General features: G+C 42.8%; 2 protein-coding genes across 11 annotated transcripts in view; both read right to left on the bottom strand.

Moving 5' to 3' along the window:
• Positions 1-2,957, bottom strand: part of acox3 (acyl-CoA oxidase 3, pristanoyl) — a 36,250-nt gene extending 33,293 nt beyond the window's left edge. Inside the window, exons 1-2 of one of the 2 annotated variants that reach the window (XM_063470307.1) lie at positions 2,862-2,957; positions 1,752-1,894 (exon numbers count right to left, since the gene is read on the bottom strand). In XM_063470307.1, coding sequence (XP_063326377.1) covers positions 1,752-1,874 — 123 coding nt within the window. In that variant the 5' untranslated portion in view covers positions 1,875-1,894; positions 2,862-2,957. Of the gene's footprint in view, positions 1-1,751; positions 1,895-2,470; positions 2,821-2,861 lie in introns of those variants that run through there. The other variant, XM_063470305.1, reaches the window with a different exon arrangement.
• Positions 2,958-6,089: 3,132 nt separating this feature from the next.
• mtmr1a (myotubularin related protein 1a) lies at positions 6,090-22,411 on the bottom strand. Of its 9 annotated transcripts, XM_063470297.1 has the most exons (21): positions 22,322-22,410; positions 22,023-22,185; positions 20,377-20,482; positions 20,276-20,299; positions 19,159-19,182; positions 15,777-15,845; positions 14,568-14,655; positions 14,383-14,477; positions 14,199-14,306; positions 13,915-14,013; positions 13,558-13,641; positions 13,203-13,352; positions 12,558-12,746; positions 12,221-12,406; positions 11,965-12,123; positions 11,836-11,883; positions 9,203-9,295; positions 8,963-9,076; positions 8,847-8,890; positions 8,627-8,759; positions 6,090-7,021 (listed from the first exon to the last, which is right to left on the bottom strand). In XM_063470297.1, exons 2-21 carry the CDS (start codon positions 22,127-22,129, stop codon positions 6,860-6,862), a joined length of 2,082 nt encoding a protein of 693 aa, XP_063326367.1. In that variant the 5' UTR covers positions 22,130-22,185; positions 22,322-22,410; the 3' UTR covers positions 6,090-6,859. The 9 variants fall into 9 exon arrangements, with proteins under 9 accessions (XP_063326367.1, XP_063326366.1, XP_063326372.1 ...); XM_063470296.1 differs by having other exon boundaries at positions 22,023-22,411; XM_063470302.1 differs by lacking the exon at positions 15,777-15,845 and having other exon boundaries at positions 22,023-22,411.
• Positions 22,412-25,485: the final 3,074 nt, after the last annotated feature.

Raw genomic sequence — 25,485 nt, 5'->3', positions numbered from 1 at the left:
AAAGTGAAATCCATTATACAATGCTTCATAGTTGATAGCCATGGCTTAATGGAAAAAAATATGAACATTAAAAGAGGTAAAATGTCTCCATGTAATCTTGTCTGCATGACATTCATTGTATAATACAGTTGTTTAGGATGAAAAATGTTAAATCTAAGCTGATAGCTGCTTGAGCTTTCATAAATTAAAAGTATTTGTCGCATAATTCTGCAGATGAAAGTTGAGCCCTGCGAGCTCTTAAAACTGCCAGCGTTTGAAGGAGAGCTGCAAGAAGCTAAAGTGTTAGCCAAAGAGCGGCACAGAGCGGCACAGATGTAGCACATTCAAAGGTTGTTCTTGAGCCTGGAAATGGTAGCAAGAACGTACAAGAATCCCACATTCATCTTAACATCAACTTATGCTTTTTGTTAAGATTTTATTTTGGACTACTTACTTTAGGAACACTAAGGAATACTTCAAAGAACCTCCTTAAACCCACGGACACATGCTCCGTAGAGGAAGCAGAGTCTGGGGACGAGGGGGGCGACTCATCCTTCAGTAGGGGTGAGGTCACTGAGACAGTTAAACAAATGCTTAGTGGCAGAGCTCCTGGGGTGGGTGAGGTTCACTGAGGTTCTTGAAGGTTCTGGATGCTGTAGAGCTGTCTTGGTTAACACACCTCTCCAATATTGTGTGGAGATACGGGGCGGTACCTGAGGTGACAGTTCCCATTGGCAGGGAGAGAGACCAAAGGGTTTGCTCCAACTATAGGGGGACCGGTTCATAATTTGAATGGAAGAAGCAAAATGTTCCACTTGGGAGGTCTCAGAATCTTGTCTGGCTTTTCCCAGATGCCCACTCCAGGTTAGGGACGAGTTGCTGCCCCAAGTAGAAGAGTTTAAGTATCTCAGGGTCTTGTTCACGAGTGATGGGAGCAGGGGATCAACAGACGCAGTGGTGCTGCAGCTGGAGTGATGCGGACCCAGCCCAGGATAAGCAGAGGAAATTGGATAGATGGATGGACTACTCACTTTAAAGATTTCATTTTTATATTCATCCACCAGTTGGCACAACTTTTTACTAAACTAGGCAGTAATTTCACACTTTACTGTTTTCTGTAAGTGTGCCTTGCTATTGAAATTAGAAGTGTATGTCACTTTTTATATTGCATAATAGTGAGAGTGTGTGTCTGTGTGATGTTTAACTTCAAATCTTCCTTCATATAAGGCCACACTCTGTGTTATAAACCATCTGAATAACGATAAACAGTGAGTAACCTTTCAATGCTTCAAAGATATCTCGGCAGTAAGAATCAAAAGCAACAGCAGGAAGAAGAAACACGAAAAGCTGGAGGAGTACCAAGGGCTCAGAGAAGAGCTGGAGAAGATGTGGAGGGTGAAGGTAACAGTGGTCCCAGTGGTAATCGGACCAGTCGGTGCAGTGACCCTCAAGCTAGGCGAGTGGCTGCAGCATCTCTCAGGAACAACATCGGAGATCTCTGTCCACAAGATATGATGCTGCACCGGACCTGCAAGCTGTGTGTGCGTGTGTGTGTTTGCTGGTCAATAGCTCAGAAGCAGAATCATGGAGAAGTGTGATGATTTATTCTAAGAGAAGTGAAAACGCAATAGTTAAAGGTAAGGATGTAAATATATCATCCTGTCTATGCTCTAAGTGAAAATCTCTTGACTTCTCAGTGGTAAGTTACAACAGTTTATCTTACACATATGCTGTTTAATACACAATGCCATGAGTACAGCCTGTGATGTTACCTTGAATTGATATACATCTTCTCCATCTATAAAGCGGACCATGTCCTTCCAGTTGAAGGAGGCTTTGTTCCTGTAGACATCGAGTGGGCCGCTGGGGAGGTCAGCCACGTTATGGTTCGTCATGTCTTAAGGCACTGTGCACTCTGAAGAGATACAAGACAGAAGAAAATGGGACAGTAAATGTAAATGAACAGAACTGGTCCTAGTGAAAGCATACTTTAATGTGTGTACTGAAATATTATGGTCAACAGTATTGAATGCTGCAGTGAAGTCTGGCAGGACAAGCACAGAGATGAGTCCAGTGTCAGAGGCCTTACTAAGACAGTGATGAAAGCTGACTGAAGCGCAGTATCAGATATTTCTTTTAAGAAAGTGTGCAAGTCAGATTAAATGCATTAATGTATACATTTTAGTGGCCTTGAAGATTATTCAATAACATATAAATGTAATGCTGGGTTCAAAACTGTGCATTAATACCTGATAACTAAACTGCACACGCGCTTGATTTAAAGGATAATTTTTAATGACAAGTTTTTTCTTCGTTGGTTTAGTAACGCTATAAGGTACAGGTCAGTCACCCATGGGGACGCCTACAGTGTTATTCACTGATTGTAGATTTGACCAAACTCTTTAGCAAAGGTTTTACAGCTAGCATATCAACAATGACTATTGCACTTCAAATAAGCTCTTTAGTATTGATATAGGACGTACAGACGTACTTTTTTACGGCTCAAGAACATCACCGACGACCAAAGACCAGCCTGACCTTTATACATTGTTTGTAACCTTATCAGCTGCCAAATGCAGACCAAAGTTCAAAGCTAACAGTGTCTGGACCCGCTAATCCACGCGAAGAAGTTCCACGGCGTTGTGCTCAGCGTCACCTGTTCTGGACTGGCAGGTGTGCAAAACTAGAGAACTGACTAAAGGAAATCCTGAAGGTTGATTCTGGTCATCAGGACGTTTTCATTGGGAGAAACGTTTCACGCATCCAGGTAACTCCTTCGGTCTCAGCTGACTGCAGGTTTGCCCAACATTATAAAAGTAAAGTCTTCACTTGAATAAGCCTTTAGGTGCACACGTCACGTCACGTCACGTCTCATATCTTACCGAACGCTGCGGTTGTCACGCCGGTGTGTTGCTGGCTTCTCTGTCAGTTTCCCAACTGAACTGTGAGCTGCGCGTAAGAAGGTAAGTAGGAAAAATGACGCTTCCTAACTGCGACGACAACACTTCCTCTCTGTTTCCTTCAGAATAAAAGTATCCTCTACACAATCTCAGCGCAGTGAAAAGTAAAAACATCATTTGTTACATTTTGGAAATCCATGCGGAATCACGTGATCACATCGCTTATTACTAACGCTGATGTTACACTATCAGCTGTAAAACAGCCGTTTTCAGTTTAAGCGTTGTTTTCAATAAATTGCACGCTCAACAAAATGTTTTGTCTCCCTCTCATTCCTTGTTGCATGTTGAAGCTCTACTTGGAACCTTATTGAGATCCAACCATCCAGCCGTTTTTTGACATTTTTCAAGTGGTTTAAACTTTTATCGGGACTGTAGTGATGGAAAAAAATCAAATGTGGTTTGTTTGTTTTTTCAATTACAAACACAAATTAATCTAAAACATCTTAACGCTGTCATGGTGATAACCCAGCTGGAATTAAGTTGTACTTGCAGGTTTAAGATGAAATATATAAAAGGATTTCCTTTAGTACCAAAAAAGAGAGAAACACAGCAGTCTATGAATGCAGACACCGGACTCACAGGTAAATGAGAGCACTCAGAGTGTAGGAAGGTTGAGGTGCTGAGAGGCGGTCTGAATGGGTATCAGGATGTTGTAAAAGCAGAAAAATCTACAATTTGTCTAATGTTGTTAACTTCAAACAATCCCCAGGTTCCTTTTTTCAGTTACTGACTCTGCTCTGAATATTTCTCCAACTTCTCGTATTAACAGTTCCTCAGAACTCGTGAAAGGTTCTTGCAGTTTTTTATCAATAAGATAAACCGGCTTCGATCGATGATCGGCCCGCCTTCACATTCACCTGCTCTGCTGTCTTTGATCAGTTTGAGCCTGTGTGTTTTGATCAGGTGGAGGAACTATGTAATGGCATGAAGACATCATCTTCTCCAAATGATGTTGTTCCAGCACATTTCCTAAAAAGATCATTTTAAGGTTGTTGGCTCCGACATCTTAAGGATTTTTAACAGCAGTCTCAGTTCAGGTGTCGCACAGCCTCTACTTAAAAAAACCTAATCTTGGTTCCTCTGTCCTCTCGAAGTTCAGGCCTATTTTAAGCTTTCTTTCTGTCAAAGCTCTTGGAAGAGATTGTATTTGTTCAGCTGCAATCTTTTGTAAATGGACACAATGTTCTTGAGAGGTTTCAGTCTGGTTTTAAAGCACTTTTAAAAGTTTTTAACGATCTTTTATTAGCCACTGATTCAGAAGACTCGGCTGTGCTTTTGCTTTTGGATCTGACCGCTGCCTTTGATACTGTTGACCACAGCATCTTGATCTCGTGATTGGAGCATTAGATTGGTTCAGGTCATACCTGCTTGACAGGACTTTCTCTTTGAGCTTCTGAGATTTCATGTTTCCCTTTAGCTCCCCTTACTTGTGGTGTTCCTCAGGGATCTATGCTGGGGCCAATTTTATTCTCTATTTATATGCTGCCTCTAGGTCTAATTTTTAGGAAATATAACATTTGTTTCTATTCATTCACCGATGACACTCAGATCCACTGTCAAGTGAAGAGAGGCTGTCCTGCTTCACTAGAACCTTACTTCAATGTCTCCGTGAAGTTAACGCCTGGATGTCTTGATGCATTCTCAATCATCCAGGTAAGTAAATCTCCAAAAGTTGATTCTGTTCATCTGGACGTTTTCAGTGGGAGAAACCTTTCCCCAACTCTCTGTCAGTGGTACTCATGGCCATTGATCAGGGGTCTTTGATCAGTGGTTGTTGATCAATGGTCATGAGAATTTGCATAATTATGATGAAGGTGACCTCCCAGCCCATTGTTCATTCAGTCATTATGCAAATGTACTGTTTATAAGATTGGAAAACTGCAGACAGCTGAGACTGAAGAAGTCATCTGGATGAGCGACGAAACGTTTCTGAAAACGTCCAGATGAACAGAATCAAGTTTTGGAGATGAACACCTGGGTGGCCTCTAACTTCCTCAACTTTAATGAGAACAAAACTGAAATGTTTGGACCAAGTGGCAATCCAGCACTTATCATTTTAACCTGCACAGTCTTGAACCTTTTATGAAGTCGAACGTCAAATATTTGGGGGTTATAGCTGACAATAATTGATAAACAGATTAGCTCAGTTGTACAGCAGGGTTTTTGTTGTTTTTCAAACTGAGGCTTATATATATAAGGCGAGTTCAGTCTTTGAACGGGCAATCCAAGCTTTTATTACATCCCAGCTGAACTATTATAACTCCTTATATGTTGGAGTTAGTCGGACCTGCCTCGCAAGACTGCAATTGGTCAAAAATGCTGCAGCTCGTCTTCTGACACGAACTAAACATATTTCCCCGATGCTCGCCTCTCTTCGCTGGCTCACTGTTCACTTCAGAACTGATTTTAAAATGTTATTGTTGACGTACAAAGCGCTGAATGGACGGGCTCCTGGGTATTTGTCTGACCTCTTGCAGCCTTATGCGCCCTCTAGATCTCTTAGATCAAATGATTTCTTGCTTTTAGCCGCACCAGGGTCGAGGCTGGTTCACAGAGGCGATCGAGGGTTCGTAGCCCCTAAATGTACCCCTACACATCAGACAGGCTCCTACTGTCGGTCTTTTCAAATCTCATCTAAAAACACATTTGTATTCACTGGGTTTTCATACAGTGTGAGGTATTTGATACTATTTTATATTTCTGAACAGCACTTTGGTCAGCCTTGCTGTTGTATTTAAAAGTGCTATGTAAATAAAAACGATAACGATACAAAAGCAATCACTTATGATCAAATTAACAGCCGCTGTCTGTCGTGTGTTATGTTTATTCTTAAGCTGCTGTGTGTAATGTTTGTGCAACATCAGTTTGTCAGGAGTGTGTGAAGCTACACAGAGTGGCAGACCGACTGCACACTATTACACATTTAAGGACTTCATAATGACACATATTGTGTTCCATATAAGAATAAAATATGAATAAATGATTTGCCATGTTCTAAACTGAGAACAGAGCAGTCTGCATGAATCTGCATACAGTCATACATAAGGGGCATGCATTGCAAACAGTTAGTGCAATTTTATACAGTGAAAAAAAAAACAGTGTTGAAGGATGTGACCAGGGACGTGTTGTTTCACACAGAGGCAACAGAAAAACAGAAGACAAAAGTAGTTTATTTAAGACAAAGAAGAAGTTGGTATTTGTAAAAAAAACAACAACAACAACAACAAAGGAAAAACACAGCAGCGTCTGAATGCAGACGCACGTTGGTCCCTGTGTTTGTACGTACAGAATGGATCTGGTTGTGCCATGAACTGCATGTTAGAGCTGGAAAATAAAACAGCTGTAGCTGTTATCTTCTTTAGATTTTAATAATTTTACAGTTTCCGTTCATGACTGTCTTCATTACAAATCAATAAACATTACCAGCTGGAGCGTGCTCTGCAGTGCATGTGACTCGTCAGAGTAGCAGAGCCCTCGGACCGACAACACATCATACAAAAATGACAGCGTCTGCACGTAGAGCCTTTAACCACAAACAAACTCTGAATACGAATAATTTTTATTTGTCATGCTTTGCATTCACATAATTAGTTTTAAGGTTGAATTGATGCAACATCCACAGAGTGCAACAAGAAAATGAACCCAAATCATATTAACATGTTTTCTAACATGCTTTGGTTGAACAGTAGAAAAAATCCACGATCTTGTGCAATAAAAATAATATAAATATAGTTAACAGGACGCTTCAGTTCGGTCTAGTTTAAAACATTTTCTAAATGCTTTTTTAATTTTACAAATATCTCGAGGAGTTTATGTTATTTTATTTTTCTCAAATGGAAATGTTGATAAAAATATCAGTCAATTAGTATTTTGGTGTAACTTTGTTAAAACACATAAAAGCAGTCATGTGTGGCTCCGTGTCAGACAGCCGTGTGCAGTGGGGTTCCTGCGGTGTGTGACGGGGAGTGATCCGAGGAGGACGACAGGGAGTGGGACGAAGCCTCTCTTTGCAGCTCCTCCACCCTCCTCTGGAGCTCTGCTCTCAGGATCAGCAGATCCTTCAGAGTCTGGTGCACTGGTACCTGAAACACACAATCACAGTGTGAGGAGCTACAGTCTTTCTCCAGCAGTCCTCAGTAGACTGAGCTCGGCACAGCGGAGACTCTTACTGTAAGCTCTGCCTGAGTGTCTGCTGTTTGTGAGTGAACTTCTACACCATCGTGGGATAAGCAGCCAGAACTGAATAGAAAAGAAGATTTTTTCTTCTCTGTATTATAAAAAATAAGCTCCTTCATCTGGGATTATTTGATCAAATATATCGGTTTAGCAACAGCACGAGCAGATCAAAGAAGACTGAAGCATGGGCGAGTAACAGTTGTGCAAACATAGCGCTCTGACCTATGAACTTATTATCGTCCACGCTGTGATTGTTTTACCTTCTTTTGGGGTCACTGTAGCTCAGGACACAGAGCATGTCATACACTAATCAGTAGGCTGGTGGTTTGCATGCCAAGATACTAACCTCAGGGCTCCCTCTGATGCATCCACTGAGGTATAAATGTTAGATAGAAAGCACTTACAAAGGAAAAGTTCTTGTATGGATGGGTGAGTGATGTAAGTTATATAAAGTGCATTGAGTGCTACATAAGAACCAGTCCATTTAACGTTCTTTAAATTTCTATCTCTAAATGTTGTAGTTAAACTGAGATCTAGGAGCAGTGTGGAGGCGCATTCATTTACAGGCTTGTTCAGGGATTCTGTGTTTATAATCATAACACTGATATCTGATGTATGTAGAGGTCGTCCAAAAACAACATGGGCTTTAGAGATAATTGGGAAACTTTCTGGTGGAAACCTCGTCCTGTCAGGAGAGATCCTACTGGAGCAGCTCGCATTTCTAGAAATCTGGGCAAATTTATCAAATCCCCCAAAACGTGACAATCCAGAGTCTGGACCAGGAAGCCTCTCTGCAGCCTCTCTCCTCCTGTTATCCCCCCAGAAGCCCATCCCCTTAGAGACTGTGTCAGCTCCCAGACCACCAAAGAATAAAACCAACAATCAGCAAAAAATGATTTAAACACAAAAAATTTAAACACAAAAAATCACAAAGAATGAACATTATAATTGTGGTATGAAGGACCCAAGAGTGTTGTAGGCACGTGGATGCTTTTATTTATAATATAGTCTGTGTTTTTATTTCTTCCTTTCTCTCATCAGGTCCTGTGTCCCGGCATGACCAGGTGACTGAGAGCAGCTGTGTGGCTCAGCTTCCCCTGACACCACACCCACTGCTCCACCCCTCCCCTGCAGCTGAGCCACAAAAATAACATCCACAACTGCACCAAAGAGTAAAACAGTGAAATACAGATGATCAGACATTAGTTCTCTATCATATCGAGACTATCTCTCCACTCTCCAGAGATAGTTTCTCACTCAGAGAACCAAGGTTACAATGTAACCGTATGGTCTCTGTTGCTCGGTTCCTGTTAGTACATGAATCAATAATTGATCAACCCGCCACCCTGACAAGGAGAAGCAGAAGCGGATGGATGGATGACTAAATCCATTATGAGAGCTTTCTTGTAGATCTTGTTTTTGTTACCTGTTGTTTTCTGGTAACATTTATTCGTGGTGAACATCACAGCCCTAACCAGACTCCTTCACCAGCTAGTGTGCATGCAGTGTACCTGTGGTCTCATGCGTGGGTTCCAGCGGGCATAGTAACTGGTCCAAAGCTCCAGGTGTCTGGGCGAAACCATCGGGTAGAGAACGTGGTTCTCATAGTCCACGTAGAAGGGGTTGGTGAAGTCCTCAGGCTGGCTGTAAGGTAACAGCATCAACCAGTTAAAACCTTTCAGTAATCTTGTCCGCTCACACTTAACTTTACCAGCGAGGTCATTAACGTACCTGTTAATGTACGACCAAAGAGACACAGTCTTGGCTGGAACCTCCTGCACAAAACAAAGTTAGACTTTCAGCTGAAACAGCTTCTATGACCCTGTTGCATCAGGACATGAACATACCTGGTTGGCCCGCTCCTGTTCACTGCTGTAGAGGAACGTCCCAAACAGACAGCTGTACAGATGGTCCAGCACGGTGATCAGGAAGAGCTCATTGAACTCAAAGGCTGCTGGGAACTGCGTTCAGAACAAGTCAGAGAAATGATGTAAATACGTACACACAAAGACATACATGCCATGCCAACTCCTGGAATCAAGAAATGAACACGATATGTGCTGTTGAAGCCGGAGTTCAGGACCCACCTGTCGAGTCATCTGCCAGACGCAGTCGATGAACTGGACGAAGAGAGGCGAGCGCTCTGAGTTAGCATGGTTCTCATCACCGTGGCCCACGCGCTTTAACACAGGAGAAAAGTCGTTATAAGCATTTGTTCAGCCTGTCTGACGTCGTTTCAAATCGTGGTATTTTTTACATCTGATATGTTTAATATGAAACTAGACTCCTGCATCATTTCTGAGCTTTTACACAGAAATATACAACCAGTCAAAAGTATGGATGTTGTCCCTTTATGAATATTTACACTGTAGATTCTCACTGAAGGCATCAAAACTATGAATGAACACATGTGGAATTCTATAATAACAAAAAAGTGTGAAATAACTGAAAACATGTTTTATATTTTAGATTCTTCCAAACAGCCTTTGCTTTGATTCCTGCTTTGCTCACTGTTACGGCTGTGGCCATAAGAAGTCTGTGTGGGCTGCTTTGTTTCTGTGTCTCTTTACTGTGCTTAAGACTCTTTGCAGGTCCCTCCCCTAATGAAGAGTAGTGAGCTGCTGATTGGACCGTGGAGCACGTGACTGCGTTCAAAAAGCCGCTCTGACAGCTGCCGAGGGAGAGAGAACGAGCGAGCAGTTTGACAGCAGACGCGGACCTGGCCCTGGTTTCCAACTTTTAGCGTGATTTTGTATCTGTGTGAGCCGCCACTGGTGTATAAACTCAGTGCTTATGCATGCATAGGCTGAAGCGGAAGGGGTGAGCCGCCTTTTCTTTTGAACAGTTTTCTCCTGTTTTCTGGGCTAGGAAGCGAGGGTTAGTATTGTCATTTGTTTGTTTTGTTTCTTTCTTAGGGTTTAGTTAGTTTCCTTTGGCGGGACTTAGTTGGTTTTGTTTATTATTTTGCCCTGGGTTCACCCTGGAGCTATGCTTCCTGACATTCAATAAAATCACCCTTTTTACTCATAACTGGTTTCGGATGTTTGGCTTGGGAACCAAAGCGGGTACTTGCTTCTCTCTCCTCCAACCTTATGTGCGTCTCTACACGCCTAGATTAGGAGCGTAACAAACGCTCTTGGCCTTCTCTCCATGAGCTTCATGAGGTCGTCACCTGAAATGGTTTCCAACAGTCTTGAAGGAGTTCCCAGAGATGCTGAGCACTTGTTGGTCCTTTGCCTTCACTCTGCGCTCCATCTCATCCCAAACCATCCCCACTGGGTTTAGGTCAGGTGACTGTGGAGGCCAGACCATCTGGTCAGCACTCCATCACTCTGCTTCTTGGTCAAACAGCCCTGACACAGCCTGGAGGTGTGTTTGGGGTCATTGTGCTGTTGGAAAATAAATGATGGTCCAACTAAACACAAACTGGATGGGATGCATGATGCTGCAGGATGCTGTGGTAGCCATGATGGTTCAGTGCGCCTTCAATTTTGAGTAAATCCCCAACAGTGTCACCAGCAAAGCCACCCCCCCCCATACACACACCATCACACTTCCTGCCCCATGCTTCACAGTGGGAACCATGCATGTGGAGACCTTTGTTCACCTTTTCTCCATCACACAAAGACACGGCAGGTGGAACCAAAGATCTCAGATTTGGACCCATCAGACCAAAGCACAGATGTCCTCTGGTCTAATGTCCACTCCTTGTGTTTCTCAGACCAAACAAATCTCTTCTTGTTGCTTTTCCTTAGTCGTGTTTCTCAGCAGCTGTTTGACCATAAAGGCCTGATTCACACAGTCTCCTCTGAACATGCAGAGATGCTACTGGAGCTCTGTGTGGCATCTATCTGGGTTCTAATCTGAGCTGCTGTTAACTTGTGATTTCTGAGGCTGGTGACTCGGATGAATGTGTCCTCAGCAGCAGAGGGGACTCTTGGTCTTCCTTTCCTGGGGCGTCCTCATGTGAGACAGTTTCATTGTGGTCTTGATGGTTTTTGTGACTGCACTTGGGGACACATTCAAAGCACAACACAACTGATGGTCCCAACACCACTAAGAAGGCAAGAAACTCCACAAATGAACCCTGACAGGCACACCTGTGAGGGGAAACATGTCAGGTGACGACATCATGAAGCTCACTGAGAGAAGGCCGAGGGTTTGCAGGCTGTCAACAAAGCAAAGGGTGGAATCTAAAATCTAAAACATATTTAGAATTATATATCAATTTTTTCTTTGCTCTACATTTGCCGTTCAGTTACCTGCCCTATTTCCAAATTATTAATTATTATTATTAAGTAATTTTGCAAATTATCTGACAGACTTCTAACTGTGGAGCTGGCGAGGTAAACGATCCCTAATGTTGAGTCGTATCATTTGCTTTCTCATATACAACTAAAAGCTTCTTTTGGCCGCTTCCTTAATAACAAGGCATGCATATTTAATATGGTGCAGATTTTTATGACAGTATTTCTCCTCCTGGACTTGTACTCGGAATCTCTGCATGTGAAGCAAATGCATCACTGCATTACAGCACCACTAACTTGTTTACATATGCAGCTACACTGGAGCGTGTACATGAAATGCAAAGGCCCGTGAATGTACTTCATTCCAGGTAACTATGTAAATGACTGCATGTTGATGCCAGATTGTTATGTTGTTATGTAAAAAATAGGGATATAAACCAAATCAACAAATATTATATGTAGCAGGCTCTTACAGCAGCAAACTTGTGTCCAAAACTAATCCACTCCTTCTCCACTAAAACCTGCAAACACAAGCATATATATGTTTAGTACGTAACTACATGCAAAGATGAGGACTGGAGTGTGTACTTGGTGTGTGTAACCTGGAAGCCTCTCAGTGTGCGATAGTAACTGTCCAGCATCAGCATGGCCAGAGAGGTAAGCTGGGCTGTCCTGTCCCAGCCGTCGCTGCAGTGAACCACCACCGAAGTCTTCCCAGACTCCAGCTTATCAGCTACCTTTGCTGCTCCTGCTAATAACAGCTAAACACAACAGGCCGTGTGGTTAAGATATATTCTTTGCATAAGGAAACAGCTTGTTCCTTATTTTATGTGGCTGGTGTGCGTTTGTGTCGTTTACCCGTATGTACTCCAGCCAGTGCGTCTGGTCGATAAAGGAGTGCCAGTGGGCTTCGTCTATGGTAGGATAAACGACATCCTTCATCTTCCTAAGAGACTCCCTCATCACATGAATGTTTGGAATTTCCAGGAAGTTTAGTTCTACATTGGGGTAGAAACTCTCACTTTCATACCCTCCATCCTTTCCCTGCATGTGATGGAGGCAGCAGAGGCCAGGGCGGAGGAGTCCAAAACAAAAAGAGAGATTTCCGTGTTAATAAGTGATGTAAGGGTGAGCAGTGATGAACCATGAGAAGCATGTCTCTATAGCAGTGTGGTTAAAACGTTCTGTCTTGCACCTTGTTGGTGATGGCCACGCTGCTCTGTCGGGCATCAAAGATGGTGAGCTTGTGGGACTGAGCGTTGGCGTCCATGATGATTTGGAGAAAGTGTTCGTCTTCTTTACAGCGACGGTCTGACGGCCCAACTAGCGGCTGGCTACAGCGTACAATGGTGGCCTGAGACTCTGGGTGGATCCAGGACAAGACCTGCAAGCAGGAAGAGCAAGACCAGTTTAGCCAAACACACTGAGCACAGCATGTGGACACAGCTTGGACAGAATCTAAACTAAAATTCATTTTGTGTGTTCCCATAAATACTAAAGTTAGAAAGCAAGATGTATGGCTAATTAACAAGTCATTAGCCAATGAACCTGCAAAATGCACAAATGGGAGAGAGAGCCAGAGAATGAAAAACAGGTGAGTAAAGAAGAAATAATCAGTGCATCGCGGGAAGCTTGCAGCAGCCTATTGCAGCGTAACATTAGGAAGGTTTAGGGTCAGCTAATCCAGCCCTAACTATATCTTTAATCTTAAAAGTAGAGACGGTGTCTGTCCTTCGAATCCAAACTGGGAGCTGAGAGCCTGAAAACTGAAGGCTCTGCCTCCCATTCTACTTTGAGATAAAGAGCAAAGCCTCAGCCTCAGATATGTGCTCAGACTGACCGGTATACGGTGCTTGGCTCTGAACACAGCCACTCGTTTGATGTCTTCATCTGTGATGTTGGTGGGGATGACCAGGACGGAAGGATACGTGTCACATAGCTCATAGGTGCTGTTTATCTTACTGATGGTCCAGCTCTCATTAGGAAGCCCCTGACAAAAGACATGCAAGCAGAGGAAAGAAACAAAGTCTGGATAATGTAAAAAACAAATCTAATACTCCCATATTAGATAACATAAAATGTTCAGGATGCTGGAAAAGTAAGTGCTATTAAAAAAGAAACAGAGAAACATTTTGCAACAAATGAGGTTAACTGGCAACATGTCAGTAGTAGAGTAACGGCACCCGTGGAGTTACCTGACGTCTGTATTCTGCTGCTGGGTCATACACCTTCCAGCCGTCCACAGGAAACTGCTCTTTGTACAGGAAGGCAAACAAGGGCTGCCAGAGGAAGTCACAGTTACAGTATTAGTCATGCAGATGTAACAAACGGTAGTTTTTACTATAATCGCCCTCACTCACGACCAGTTTGCCTTATGGGACTAACCAAAAGCCTTCTACAGCTAACTGGCTAACTCCTCACTATGCCACCAACCTTTGTTCCTCTTTATCATTTTGTATGTTGGTGAATGTGTCTGCTATCTGTCACTTTATGTTGTGAGACAGTGAGACATCAGTTAAAAGCAGTATATACAGGACGAGAACTAAACTGACCAGATTGTGGGACAGAGGAAAGGCATGTTTGGTCAGCACCTCCACCACGTCCGGCTGGCTCTCCTCCATCTTATAGGCAAACCTGGGACTCCTCATGTCCTGAAGCATGAAGCAGGAAACTGCTCAATCAGCAGACTCGCCAAAATAAGACATTTGCACATTTTCTGTTGTTTTTTTTTTTATTGCTGTTAACTAAAAATGCCTATAAGATGTTAGATAATGTGTTTTAACACATATAATCGTGCATATACATTTGTGTGACTGCTTGTGTATTAAAGCGGTACCTTGCAGACCAGCTCCAGTCCCTTGTTGTTCTCTCCTTGGTTGGGAACACTGATAGATTCGATCCTGCTGATGACTCCCAGGTTCACATCCAGAATGTAGGGAGAGTCCTGAATGTACACACACTAACATGAACACACTGGTACAGGTGGAGAGTGCTACAGCACTTCTAATAATCTAGCAGACCTTTTCCACACTGATGAAGTACAGCTTGTAGTCTGTGATGGTCAAAGTCCCAGTAACCAGACCGCTGAATGGACAAATGTACATCACATCCTTGACTGTAGGAAAAGCAAAGGAAAAGCGCTGATTACACAGGTGTACTTGTATGACCGGACAATACACATACACACTAGGAAGAATGAAGGCACCTGTAGTTTGGATGGTCTCTCCAGGAAGCAGAGGAACCTGGTTCTGGAACATTTTGACCTGTGCTCCGTATCTGAGACCTGGGAGGGGCTGCAAAGATCACAGATCACTCAGTGGGACCGCTACACGCCTGTTTTATGTTAGCTAGTACTTGCAGACACATCGTTATCAAGCCTGTAATGACGAGGTATTTTGCTACTGCTGCAAAATAAACTGTATTCTGGTTTATTGGACACTGTTCGCTGGCAAAAGATCATCACAGGAATCATCAAAGTGTTAGAACAATAATTCCTTTTTGCTAAAGCATATAGTTAGGGCTGGATCAGGTGACCTTGAATCCTCCCTTAGTTATGCTGCAGTAGGTGTAGGCTGCCGGGGGATTCCTGTGATGCACTGGGTGTTTCTTCTTCACTCACTAAAGCTGTGTCCCAAAGTGCTCCGACGTTTTCGGAGACATCTGTTACCCACCAGCTCGATAGCTAGCTGGGGTTCAATGGTCACTCGAGCCAGCGAGAACAGCGAACTCCCGGCACATCGTTTTCAGACCCCCGCGGTCTTTCGCTACTCAGGTTAAACATGATATATAAGTCACTTAGATAACTTGTTTGGCTTTTTTCAGTATTTTATTTGTTCCTGAGTAAATTGGTTTGGCTGAGATTAAAGTTATAGTTTTTACACAGCTGAATAAACGTCAAACAGAAAACTAATTAAACAGAAGTGTGAGATGGTCGAGAGTTTACTCCAGTGTCCTGTTATATTTTAGATAGCAAGGAGCAGACGGCTGAGTTTATTAAACTCCACCGAGACAGCTGGTGTTGCAAAACTGAAGGCTAGACTGTCCAATTTCACAGCCTCGCACTTCCAGCCTTCTCGGTCTCCAAAGGAGGCCGGGGCCTCCTTATTGCAAAGGATGCAGCCTAGGTTTTGAGACACAGCTTATGTGTTAACAGACCTCTCTGCTGGTTTTAATGTTTTGTCTGATTTTTAATCAGGACCTGGCTACCACACACATTATACATGTCCAAGAATACAAATCAGTAACATCTTTTATAAGACCCTCCCTGACTGTTGTACATATCATTTTGCCAGGATAGCACAGCAGCACTGAGGGAAAGAAGAGTGAAAGGAAAGAAAATAAGCAGTTGGATGAAGTAGGCAGACCAACAGAGCGAGGAGCAAGAAAACTGACGAAAAGTAAGAGACAGACTTGCCAAAGCATTGGAAGGATGCTCAGAGTCAATGTCTCCATGGTAACAAAGCCCTTCATCCTGTGAATCCTGCTGCAGGGAAAAGCCAGCATGAAGACAGTGAGACAAAGAGACAGAGAGAGATTATATAGTAAAAGGACACGCTTAAATACTAAAAGATGTAGTTGTTATGTGTTTTAAGATGTGACGACACAAGTGCATCACTCCCTTTGAGAGGGCAGTACAAAACAAAGTCTAGCTCGTGTGAAATAGATGAGGACAGAATTAGTGGGTCGTCTATGAAAAATGTTTAAAGTAGGTTTGTCAAGTTTCCCGAGCGTTGTTAAACAGCAGGGAGTTTTTAACAGGGTTTCCAAACATCTGAGGTTTATATGTTGGATGTCTACACTGTGTCCCCTTTCACATAGAAACAAAATTATTTCACAAAACCTACCAGAGTCAAAAATATTAGCTCCCCTGATGCTAATGTGGACTCGTTCGTTAGTGCTTTGCTAGTCTACGTGAGTACTCAAAGCATCCCTCATTCACCAATCACGTTTTTACCTCTGGCAGATGCAAAAAAAGCAAGTTGGGGTTTAATAACATCTATCATGTTAAGGAGGCCGCCTGGAATCATTTTGTTGTTTTAGCTGTAAAGGTGTCATAAAATCATCTGAGAGTTTTTGTCCCCTTTGTCAGGAGGACTATTTCTTTCAACATCTGGTAGTTGTGTTGCTCTACTGTATACTATAAGAGTGTTATCAGGGATAATAAGAGAAAAACACAAAAATTTGACAGTTTTTATTGAACGAGGCACTCAGAATGTACATGAATAAAAGATTTAGAACAGCCAATTTGAAGTATGAACTGTAAAACACTGAAAAACAACAAGTATGTGACCTTTGACCCTGCGGTGTGTATTTGGGCATCTCTTTTTTTCTAAATAATTCCAGGCATTTTGGGCCCTGGTAGAGCTCCAAGAAGCACTTCCTCTCAAGCTTGAACCCCAGGCCTAACAAACCCACTCTGCTCTGTCTGTGTGTTCTACAAGCCTCAAATCGCTGCTTTACAGGTGTTTAAAGAGGGCGGGCAGTGAGGGTTAGCTGATGGGTGATAAGTCCTATATGGAATAAAAAAAAATGAGATAAAAAACTAAAAATACAGCAAAAATAAAATAATTTTAAAAAACACGACAAAAGCAGCTCAGTTGGAAAAGGGCCCACTCCGGGTCAGGGATGAGTTCCTGACCCGGAACAATAACTCCTATACTGAAAAAGAATGGTTCACACCCTTCCAATCTAAATAATTTCAGGCCAATTTCAAATCTGCCTTTTTCAGCCAAAACTCTTGAAAAGATAGTGGCTGCACAGGTTCATAGACACCTCACTGGAAATAACGTGTACGAACAGTTTCAGTCTGGCTTCCGTTCACAGTACAGAAACAGCTCTAGTAAAAATCAGCAAAGATCTTCTGCTTGCAGCTGACTCTGGACTCATCTCCATCCTCATTCTCCTTGACCTTACAGCAGCTTTTGACACTATCTCCCACCGCATCCTTCTTCATAGATTAGTATCTCTTGGCATCAATGGTACAGTACCCGCCTGGTTTACCTCGTATCTCTCTGGCCGCTCACAGTTTGTTCAATTACTCCCTCACAGATCAGTATCTACTCCAGTTAACTCCGGTGTACCCCAAGGCTCTGTCCTGGGTCCTTTACTTTTTATCATCTATCTCCTACCCCTACGTAATACTTTTAGCAAGCATAACATCCAGTTTCACTGCTACGCAGATGACACGCAGCTCTACCTATCCTCCAAACCCACAGCTACTCTCCCACCCACATCCATTTCTGACTGTTTAAGTGAAATCAAGGTCTGGTTTACTCACAACTTTCTTAAACGTAATGGCAATAAAACAGAATTCATTTTAATAGGCACCAGATCAAAACTGACTACAGTCCCAACCAGAAGTCTTTCATTATCCATTGATAACTCTGTTGTCACACCCTCCCCTCAGGTTAAGAGTCTTGGTGTCATTCTCGTTAGCACTCTGTCCTTCACAGCACATATAAATAATATCACTCGGTCTTCCTACTTTCATCTCCGTAATATTAACCGCCTTCGTCCCTCACTCACTCCAAACAGTACCACCATACTTGTCAATGCTCTTGTCACATGTTGTTCAGATTACTGTAATTCTCTTCTCTATGGTCTACCTCATAAATCCCTCCATAAACTGCAGTTAGCTCAAAATACAGCTGCTCGTATTATATCCAGAATTAGATCCACTGAACATATAACACCTGTTCTTAAACAGCTCCATTGGCTCCCAATTCACCTCCGTGTCAATTTCAAGATCCTGTTTCTCACTTTCAAAGTGCTTCATAACCTCGCTCCTCCATATCTATCTGATCTTCTCTACACATGCTCACCCCATCGTACACTCCGCTCTTCTTCAGCTTCCCTTCTGTCTGTTCCACCTGCTCGCCTGACTACTGTGGGACTCAGAGCCTTTAGTTGCCCCGAGACTTTAGATGCACTTCCACCACAAACTCTCTCACCACTTTTAAATCACGCCTCAAAACTCATCTATTCAGAGTTGTTTTTTTCTTAGTTACCTTATGTCTAAATGTTATTTTGCCATGTTTTTTTATACTGTATTGTTGCTATTGTTCTTGTGCTATTGTAAGGTGACCTTGAGGCTCTTAAAGGCACCTATAGATAAAATGTATTATTATTGTTATTATAACAATCCAGACCTAGGTTTGCTCAGAAGCTTCACAGATCCATTCAAGATTCCTTCCACCCACTGGCATGATTCCAGTTCCAGAAACACTGAATTATTCCCACAGCTTGATGCTCCCACCACCGCGATGGCCTTCACATGCAAACACTGTTTGGTAACTTTAATGTCCCCAATGGGAAATTGATTTGCAGCGAGTCCACTCATCAAACAACATGGTGTTACCAAAAAATTCCCACTTTAATTTGATTTTCTTATTGAGGCACTTCAGTTTGTCTGGTTGGTTTCTTTCTCTATTATAATGGAGTCAGTTTCATACTTAATTGAGAATGAAAAAGAAAGATGAAGAAAGGCAGAGAGGGATAAAACAGGAAGGAGGAAGAACACTGAGCAGAGAGGAGTAGCAGCTCTGGTCTGTCTGCAGCAGGAGGCTGATGTGGTTACACACTGTCACACAGTAACAAACTGCTCAAATTTGCATCGCATACAATATTTATTCAGAGCACGTCCTAAAACCGTTACAGTTATTCGTCTATTTGAACATTTGCTGTATCACAAGAATCACGGTCAAGAGGCAGCTGTTGCTTTATCCCAGGCTACAAAACTCCTGTGTGTGTGCAGTGCGCTTGTGTTGTAAATGTGTTGAAAGGACAACAACTCTTACCCTGCGATTCAGCCTCTTGGACACCTGGAGGTTAAACACACCACATGGACATGAAATGGAAAGCACTAAGGTGACACTCTGGTTTCAACCCAAAGGTTATGTTTAACGTGTGGCACATCAGTCTGTGTTTATAACAGAAGGATGCAAATAGACAAGCGCGCAAAAGCAACCTCCAAACAATGAGGTTCAAAATTCAAGCAAAGACAACAAGTGACAAACAGCCGATACAAGTTTAGACAAGCTGCAGGAAAGCTGCGCTTCTAACTTTGTTCTAATGAAGTGAGCCTTAAATCAGAGGTGGAGGGTTTGATCTGACACAGTGGAGGTGAAGTCGTTACACACACTTCATTAGATGTGCACAGAGTGGTGTCTTTTTAAATTCAACAGCTATTTGTCATTTCACAGACAGTGTACATACCACACTGGTGACAGTGAAGTCTGTGCTACTCTGGTTACATTTCTCAAAACTGTGATAAGTTGCTGGAAATGTAACTTTTCAAAGAAATAACACAACTAACACTGTTCAGCTCAAAGTTTTCAGCAGCTTTAAGCACAGAGTTTGGTTCCAATCTGGATTTCAGGATGGAAAGCCTTATTGCTCAGGTGCAGCGTAATAGCTGTAGAAGATGTAGTAAGGTGTTGGGTGCCACTTTTACAATTGCTTTATCATAATTTATCGTCAGCATTTGCAAAAGTCTAATGTTATACAACCGGGGACCACAGTTTGGTCTCTCTCTGCAGGTCTAGTGTAATGTATTACACTTGCAAACAATACAGCTAAACCCTGCTGTGGGCTGTCAAAAATAACAGAGATCTATATGAGCAGCATCGTTTAGTTAATAAAGCACTTTGCATATAATGTGCAATACATAGAACATTACACCTCTAACTGATCTGAGGTCTAACAGACAAAATTCAATATGAATGAGCCAAAATGCGCCTCGCTACAGAGAGGTGGTTGCAGAGAGCAGGCCGCTGACAGACAGGAGCAGTCGATAACTTGCTCAGTAGCTTCCCTAAACAATGACAGCAGACTTTATCATTCATATTGACTTAACAGACAAAACTAGGCGCCCACACTCAAAGCAGCTCACATGGAGATGTCTCCGAGACTTACCATGAAGTCTGGTCTTCTCCCAGCCTATTAGTTACAGAATACACACTGATGAGAATCACTGCCAGCAGTGTGTGTGTCTGTGTGCGCTGTGTGTTATCTACCTTGATGTCCCTGCTCCCAATGTCTGGTTGGACTGATCCTGAGATCTGACTGGAGATTGTGGCTGCTATCAGCTGTTTACACCATTCTACGTGAGAACCTGTTGGACTGAACACAGAGTGAAACAGTGAACTGACGTATATTCAGCTAAACTCCAGATTTCATGCTGACACTAATATTCAGAGTGACAGTTTGGCTGATATTGTTCTTTATTTGACTTTATTTAAAAGTTCTTTGAGTTCTTTATCACATCACTTTTAACATCATCACTGTAAAATGAATGTGTTAAACAGATAAACATCATCTGTCAGTAAGAACCATGTTCAGCTGACCACATGTTACATATGAGAACGTTCCCCCAGCTCAAAGAGTATAATCCCTGTGTAGTAATTAACAACAGTGTTATTAATGCATAACTCTAATATTTTTTCAACTGCAAACGATGTCCTCAAAGTCAAAGTTTGTCAATGTCTGTTTTATTTAATAGAATAGAGTTTCTTCATTTCAGTTGTTTGTTTTTACTGCAAAATGAGATTGTTAAGAAACCCAACACTGCCACTAAAAGCTGCCAGAAACGTTGATGGACTGAGTCTGCCATCAGACTGATAGCAGCCTGCAACTATACAGGGTGAAGTTGCCAATTATATGCAATCTGTCTCTGATATAAACTGCGTTTCTCTGAGAGTGATTTCAGTCAGTCCAAGTCAGACTTTTTTGTAGTATTTTCATTTATTTAATAAAATCTTGATTTTTGGATGCAAAATTTAATGATACTTTGCTGTATTGATTTTTCTGCCACTCCTAAGCCAGACGGTACAACGTCCTGTCCCTGAGCTTTGACAGCGGTTGTGTGAGTGGTGGAGACATACGGTCCGGTCTCCAGGACAGTCCTGAATATCAAGGCAAGAACAATATATCAGGAAAAGCAGCTCATATGAAGCCTGTCAGTGATAGAAGATAAGCCAGTGTCTGACAGACTCAGTCTGGATTGGAGCAGCTTTGTGGTGTGAATGTCTTGGAATGTTAAGGGGGAGGAGTTACGACTGTGTGACGCTTCCTCCAGTTTTAGCACTATAATGGGGGGATGATAACCAGGCATCAGCATAAAGAATACATAAAGAACATGGTTCCTACCCAGCACAACACAACTCCACGTTTCAGTGTCGGCACTGTTTTAACAGGAGCAACATTGTAACATTTTTGTCAAACTACATCATGTCATCTCTCCCTCAGGTGGCTTTCTGTCTGCGCTGCACGTCGCTTCCTCTGAGCGGCAGATACGGATGTGTAACTCGGCGTCTGCAGGCTGGGTGGCCATATTCCGCCTAATTCCTGTGCATTTCCTATATGCTGTGTTAATCACGTGACCGTATTATTTTGGTCAGCTAGTGTATCGCTACTGTGTTGTGTGTTGTCGTTCCATATCGCACTGAGATGAAATGGTAACACACTACATCCTTCCTTCATGAGTGTTTTGTCACGTTGGAAAGTTTGTCCCAAGCACTGGTCCGTGGATCGATGCCCAGATGAAGGTGTGAAGAAATACTACTAATATTTCATGTTACTGGTGTACAGTGGGAAAGCGAGACAAGCACAAGTAACAAGCTGGGCATCGACGTCACGTTTTCTCGTTAGCGAGCCTGCTTACCTGTCCAGGGTATCACCGCCTGCCGCGCCGCAAGTCGGCGAGCCCCACGGCTTTCTGTTCGCCCCTGCACCGTCCCCAGCGCCGGCACCTCCGGCCTGTTTCTCCATCTGTCACACAACTGCTTCGTTTCTGGGTCACCGGGGGCGGAGATGGATGGTTTCCTCTGATACAGACAAGGGATGCGGATGAAATTAAAGCTCGGTGTAATTCCAGTGTCCGCTCCCAGCGGGCTGTAATGGATCTTTAACGACTCCGAACTGTGTAAAGAAACTAATCAGAGGCTCGACAGCGGATCTCACATGCAGTGGTTTCCTCTGCTTTGGTTGTTTGCACTTCCTCTTAGTCGCATCTATACCCGCAGCATTGTTGTTCGCAAACAGTGACGTCGCCACGGCTTCTACCAGTGCTGAGGATGCTGTAGCACGGTCCTGACCGATAGGCGTCGCCATTTAGACAAAACTGCCACATCAGCGCAAGAAGAAGAAGTCAACACGGAAAGAAGAAAAATGCCACGAAAGGATGTGGTTATCAAACATGTTCATCAAACAATAACAGAATACAAAACACACACGAATAAATAAATAACCATATATTCTATCTTAAATTAACCTGTCTGAATTTACCACATATAGTAGTGCTGGTAGAAACGGGGGTAACTGCTTAAAGGACGTTTTAAACGCAGCAAAGTTGGAGCAACCTCAAAGAACCTACATCATTAATTAAAATATTACAACAAGATTCTATCACAGGTATTACATTCTTCAAGGCCAACCAATAATAAACATAGGATGCAATGATATAGCATGTATACAGCATATATATAAAGACAATATGTTCTTGAGTTTCAATATCTTTTTTACAAAAACTAAGCTTTACTAACATCAACCTGAAAAATTCATCAACCTGATAAATATCAGTAATTGTCTTAAAATGAACTACTTTCTTTATGGGTAAGAGGAGACTTGCTGTAGACTCCTCCATCTTTTTGTTTTATATATGTATTTTATTTAATTATTTGTTGGTGAAAGAAAAAGGCAGAGGAACAGGAACATATGCAGTCATAAATCAAAATCAATCATCAGCCTGCAGCCTGGTGCCACGTGCACTTATGGACACCTCTATGTTCAAACATGGTGTTTGTTATGGTTTACACAGAAGTCCCTCAACAGAACACTGCTCCGGTTCACATCACCTCCCTCCAGGTCTCATTGCTGTTGTCCACATGAGTGCTGAAGTCTTCCATTAAGATGACAGAGTCCCCAGGCGGAGCACTCTCCAACACCCCCCTCAGTGACTCCAAGAAGGCCGGGTACTCTGAACTGTTGTTCGGCACATAGGCACAGACGACAGCTAGGACCTGTTTCCCGACCCGGAGGCGCAGGGAACAAACCGTTTTGTCCACCAGGAAAAACTCCAACGTACAGGCAGCAAGTCGAGGGGATACTGAACTATCCAGCTGAGCCTGCCACCTCTCACCAAGAGCAAGTCCAGCCCCTCTCCAGGAGACTGGTTCTGGAGCCCAAGCTATACGTTGAGGTAGACCGACTATATGTAACCAGTACCTCTCAACCTCAAGCACTAACTCAGGCTCCTTTCTCACCAGAAAGGTGACACTCCAATGTTTTACAGAGTATCTGTAGAAAATGTAGAGTCTTTTTAGACTCCTACAAAGACTTCCTTCACTCGACCTGATTTTTGTTATCCATCAGCCATAATCAAGCTGCTAAATACATTATATTTGGAGTGGCTGTAGAGCAGTAGATAGAGCTAGTAGGTGACCTGCTCTGTCTACTGCTCTACAGCCACTCCAAATATAATGTATTTAGCAGCTTGATTATGGCTGATGGATAAAAAAAAAATCAGAGCGAGTGAAGGTTGGTGGTTCAATCTCTGGCAGATTTAATATCCAAAATCTCCTTGAGCGAGACACTAACCCCAAGTTGCTCTCTGATGCATCCATCAAAGTGTGAACGTTAGATGAGGCAAGTTGTGTAAAGCGCTTTGAGTGCTCAGAGTAGAGAAGCGCTATAAAACAGACCACTGAGCTTCCCTCAGTACACAGTTAGTCAGAGAGCCTGCTGTGTTGTTGTCCTGACTGACGGTGGTGTAGGGGGCAGTGTTTTCTCCAGTAGGCAACATTCTTTTTGAAATATTCATTTTACATTAACATTGTGTGACACTTTGCTGAATTGTTATTTCTTTTTGATCTTTGTGTCACATTGCTGAGACACTGATTTGTACAGTCAAGCACATAATTATTCATAGCCCTGGCAAATTTTGACTTTTATTCAACCGGCAAGTTTGTTTGTTTTTTTGACTGGAAATGACACAGGTGTCTCCCAAAAGATAAGACTATGTACAAGAGGCATCATTGTGGAAATATATATCTATATATCTCAGCTTTTATTTACATTTCAGCAAAAAGTATCAAGTCCAGAATTATTCATACCTTTCTCAATAATCAATAGAAAAGCCTTTATTGGGTATTACTGCAATCAAACGCTTCCTATAATTACAGAGCAGCTTTTTGCACGTCTCCACAGCTATTTTTGCTCATTCATCTTTAGCAATGAGCTCCAAATCTTTCAGATTGGAGGGTCTTCTTGCCATCACCCTGATCTTTAGCTCCCTCCACAGATTCTCAATTGGATTCAAGTCAGGACTCTGGCAGGGCCACTGCAAAACGTTAATGTTGTCTGCTAACCGTTTCTTCACCACTTTTGCTGTGTTTTAGGTCACTGTCGTGCTGAAATGTCCACTGGTGCCCAAGGCCAAGTTCCTCTGCAGACTGCCTGATGTTATCGTTGAGAATCTTCATGTATTGCTCTTTTTTCATGGTGTCGTTTACTGTGATTGGTTCCCCGGTCCATTGGGTGAAAAACACCCCCAAACCATTAGGTTCCCACCACCATGTTAGACAGTGGGGACGGTGTTCTTTGGGTTGAAGGTTTCTCCTTCCTTTTACGCCAAATGAAGGAAACATCATTGTGACCAAACAATTCAATTTTTGTTTCATCTGACCAAAACACAGACGATCAGAAGTCTTCTTCTTTGTCTAGATGAGCATTTGTAAAGGCCAAGCGAGCTTTTGCGTGCCTCATCTGGAGAAGTGGCGTCCTCCTCGATCTGCACCCGTGGACCCCAGCAGTGTGCAGTGTCCGTTGGACTGTCTGCCTTGAGACATTGCCACCAGCAGAGCCCAGATTCACCAGGATGGCCTCGGTGGTGATCCTTGGATTCTTTTCACCTCTCTCACTGTCCTCCTGGCCAGCACAGGTGTCACTTTGGGCTTCCGACCACGTCCTGTGAGATTTTCCACAGTGTGGAACATCTTGTACTTTTTAATAATACTTTGCACTGTAGCCACTGGTACTTGAAAACATTTAGATACAGCCTTGTAGCCCTTTACTGACTTGTGAACAGCCACAATGTGCAGCTGCAGGTCCTCACTGAGCTCCTTCTC

This window comes from Pelmatolapia mariae, linkage group LG3_W, assembly GCF_036321145.2.
Source record: "Pelmatolapia mariae isolate MD_Pm_ZW linkage group LG3_W, Pm_UMD_F_2, whole genome shotgun sequence".
In the NCBI taxonomy this organism is placed as follows: domain Eukaryota; kingdom Metazoa; phylum Chordata; class Actinopteri; order Cichliformes; family Cichlidae; genus Pelmatolapia; species Pelmatolapia mariae.
The sequence above is the reverse complement of the archived record's forward strand: the minus strand, read 5'-3'. Positions and strand labels throughout refer to the sequence as shown.

What these genes read in the sequence shown, in the direction of transcription:
- mtmr1a (XM_063470296.1), bottom strand. Translation starts at nt 22,129, where the DNA reads ATGGAGAAACAGGCCGGAGGTGCCGGCGCTGGGGACGGTGCAGGGGCG. An exon ending in CCAAGAGGCTGAATCGCAGG is followed by an intron (nt 15,846 to 19,158) that starts GTAAGAGTTGTT and finishes TTTTCCCTGCAG; the next exon opens with CAGGATTCACAGGATGAAGG. An exon ending in ACCCACGCATGAGACCACAG is followed by an intron (nt 7,022 to 8,626) that starts GTACACTGCATG and finishes TGTGTGTTTCAG; the next exon opens with GTACCAGTGCACCAGACTCT.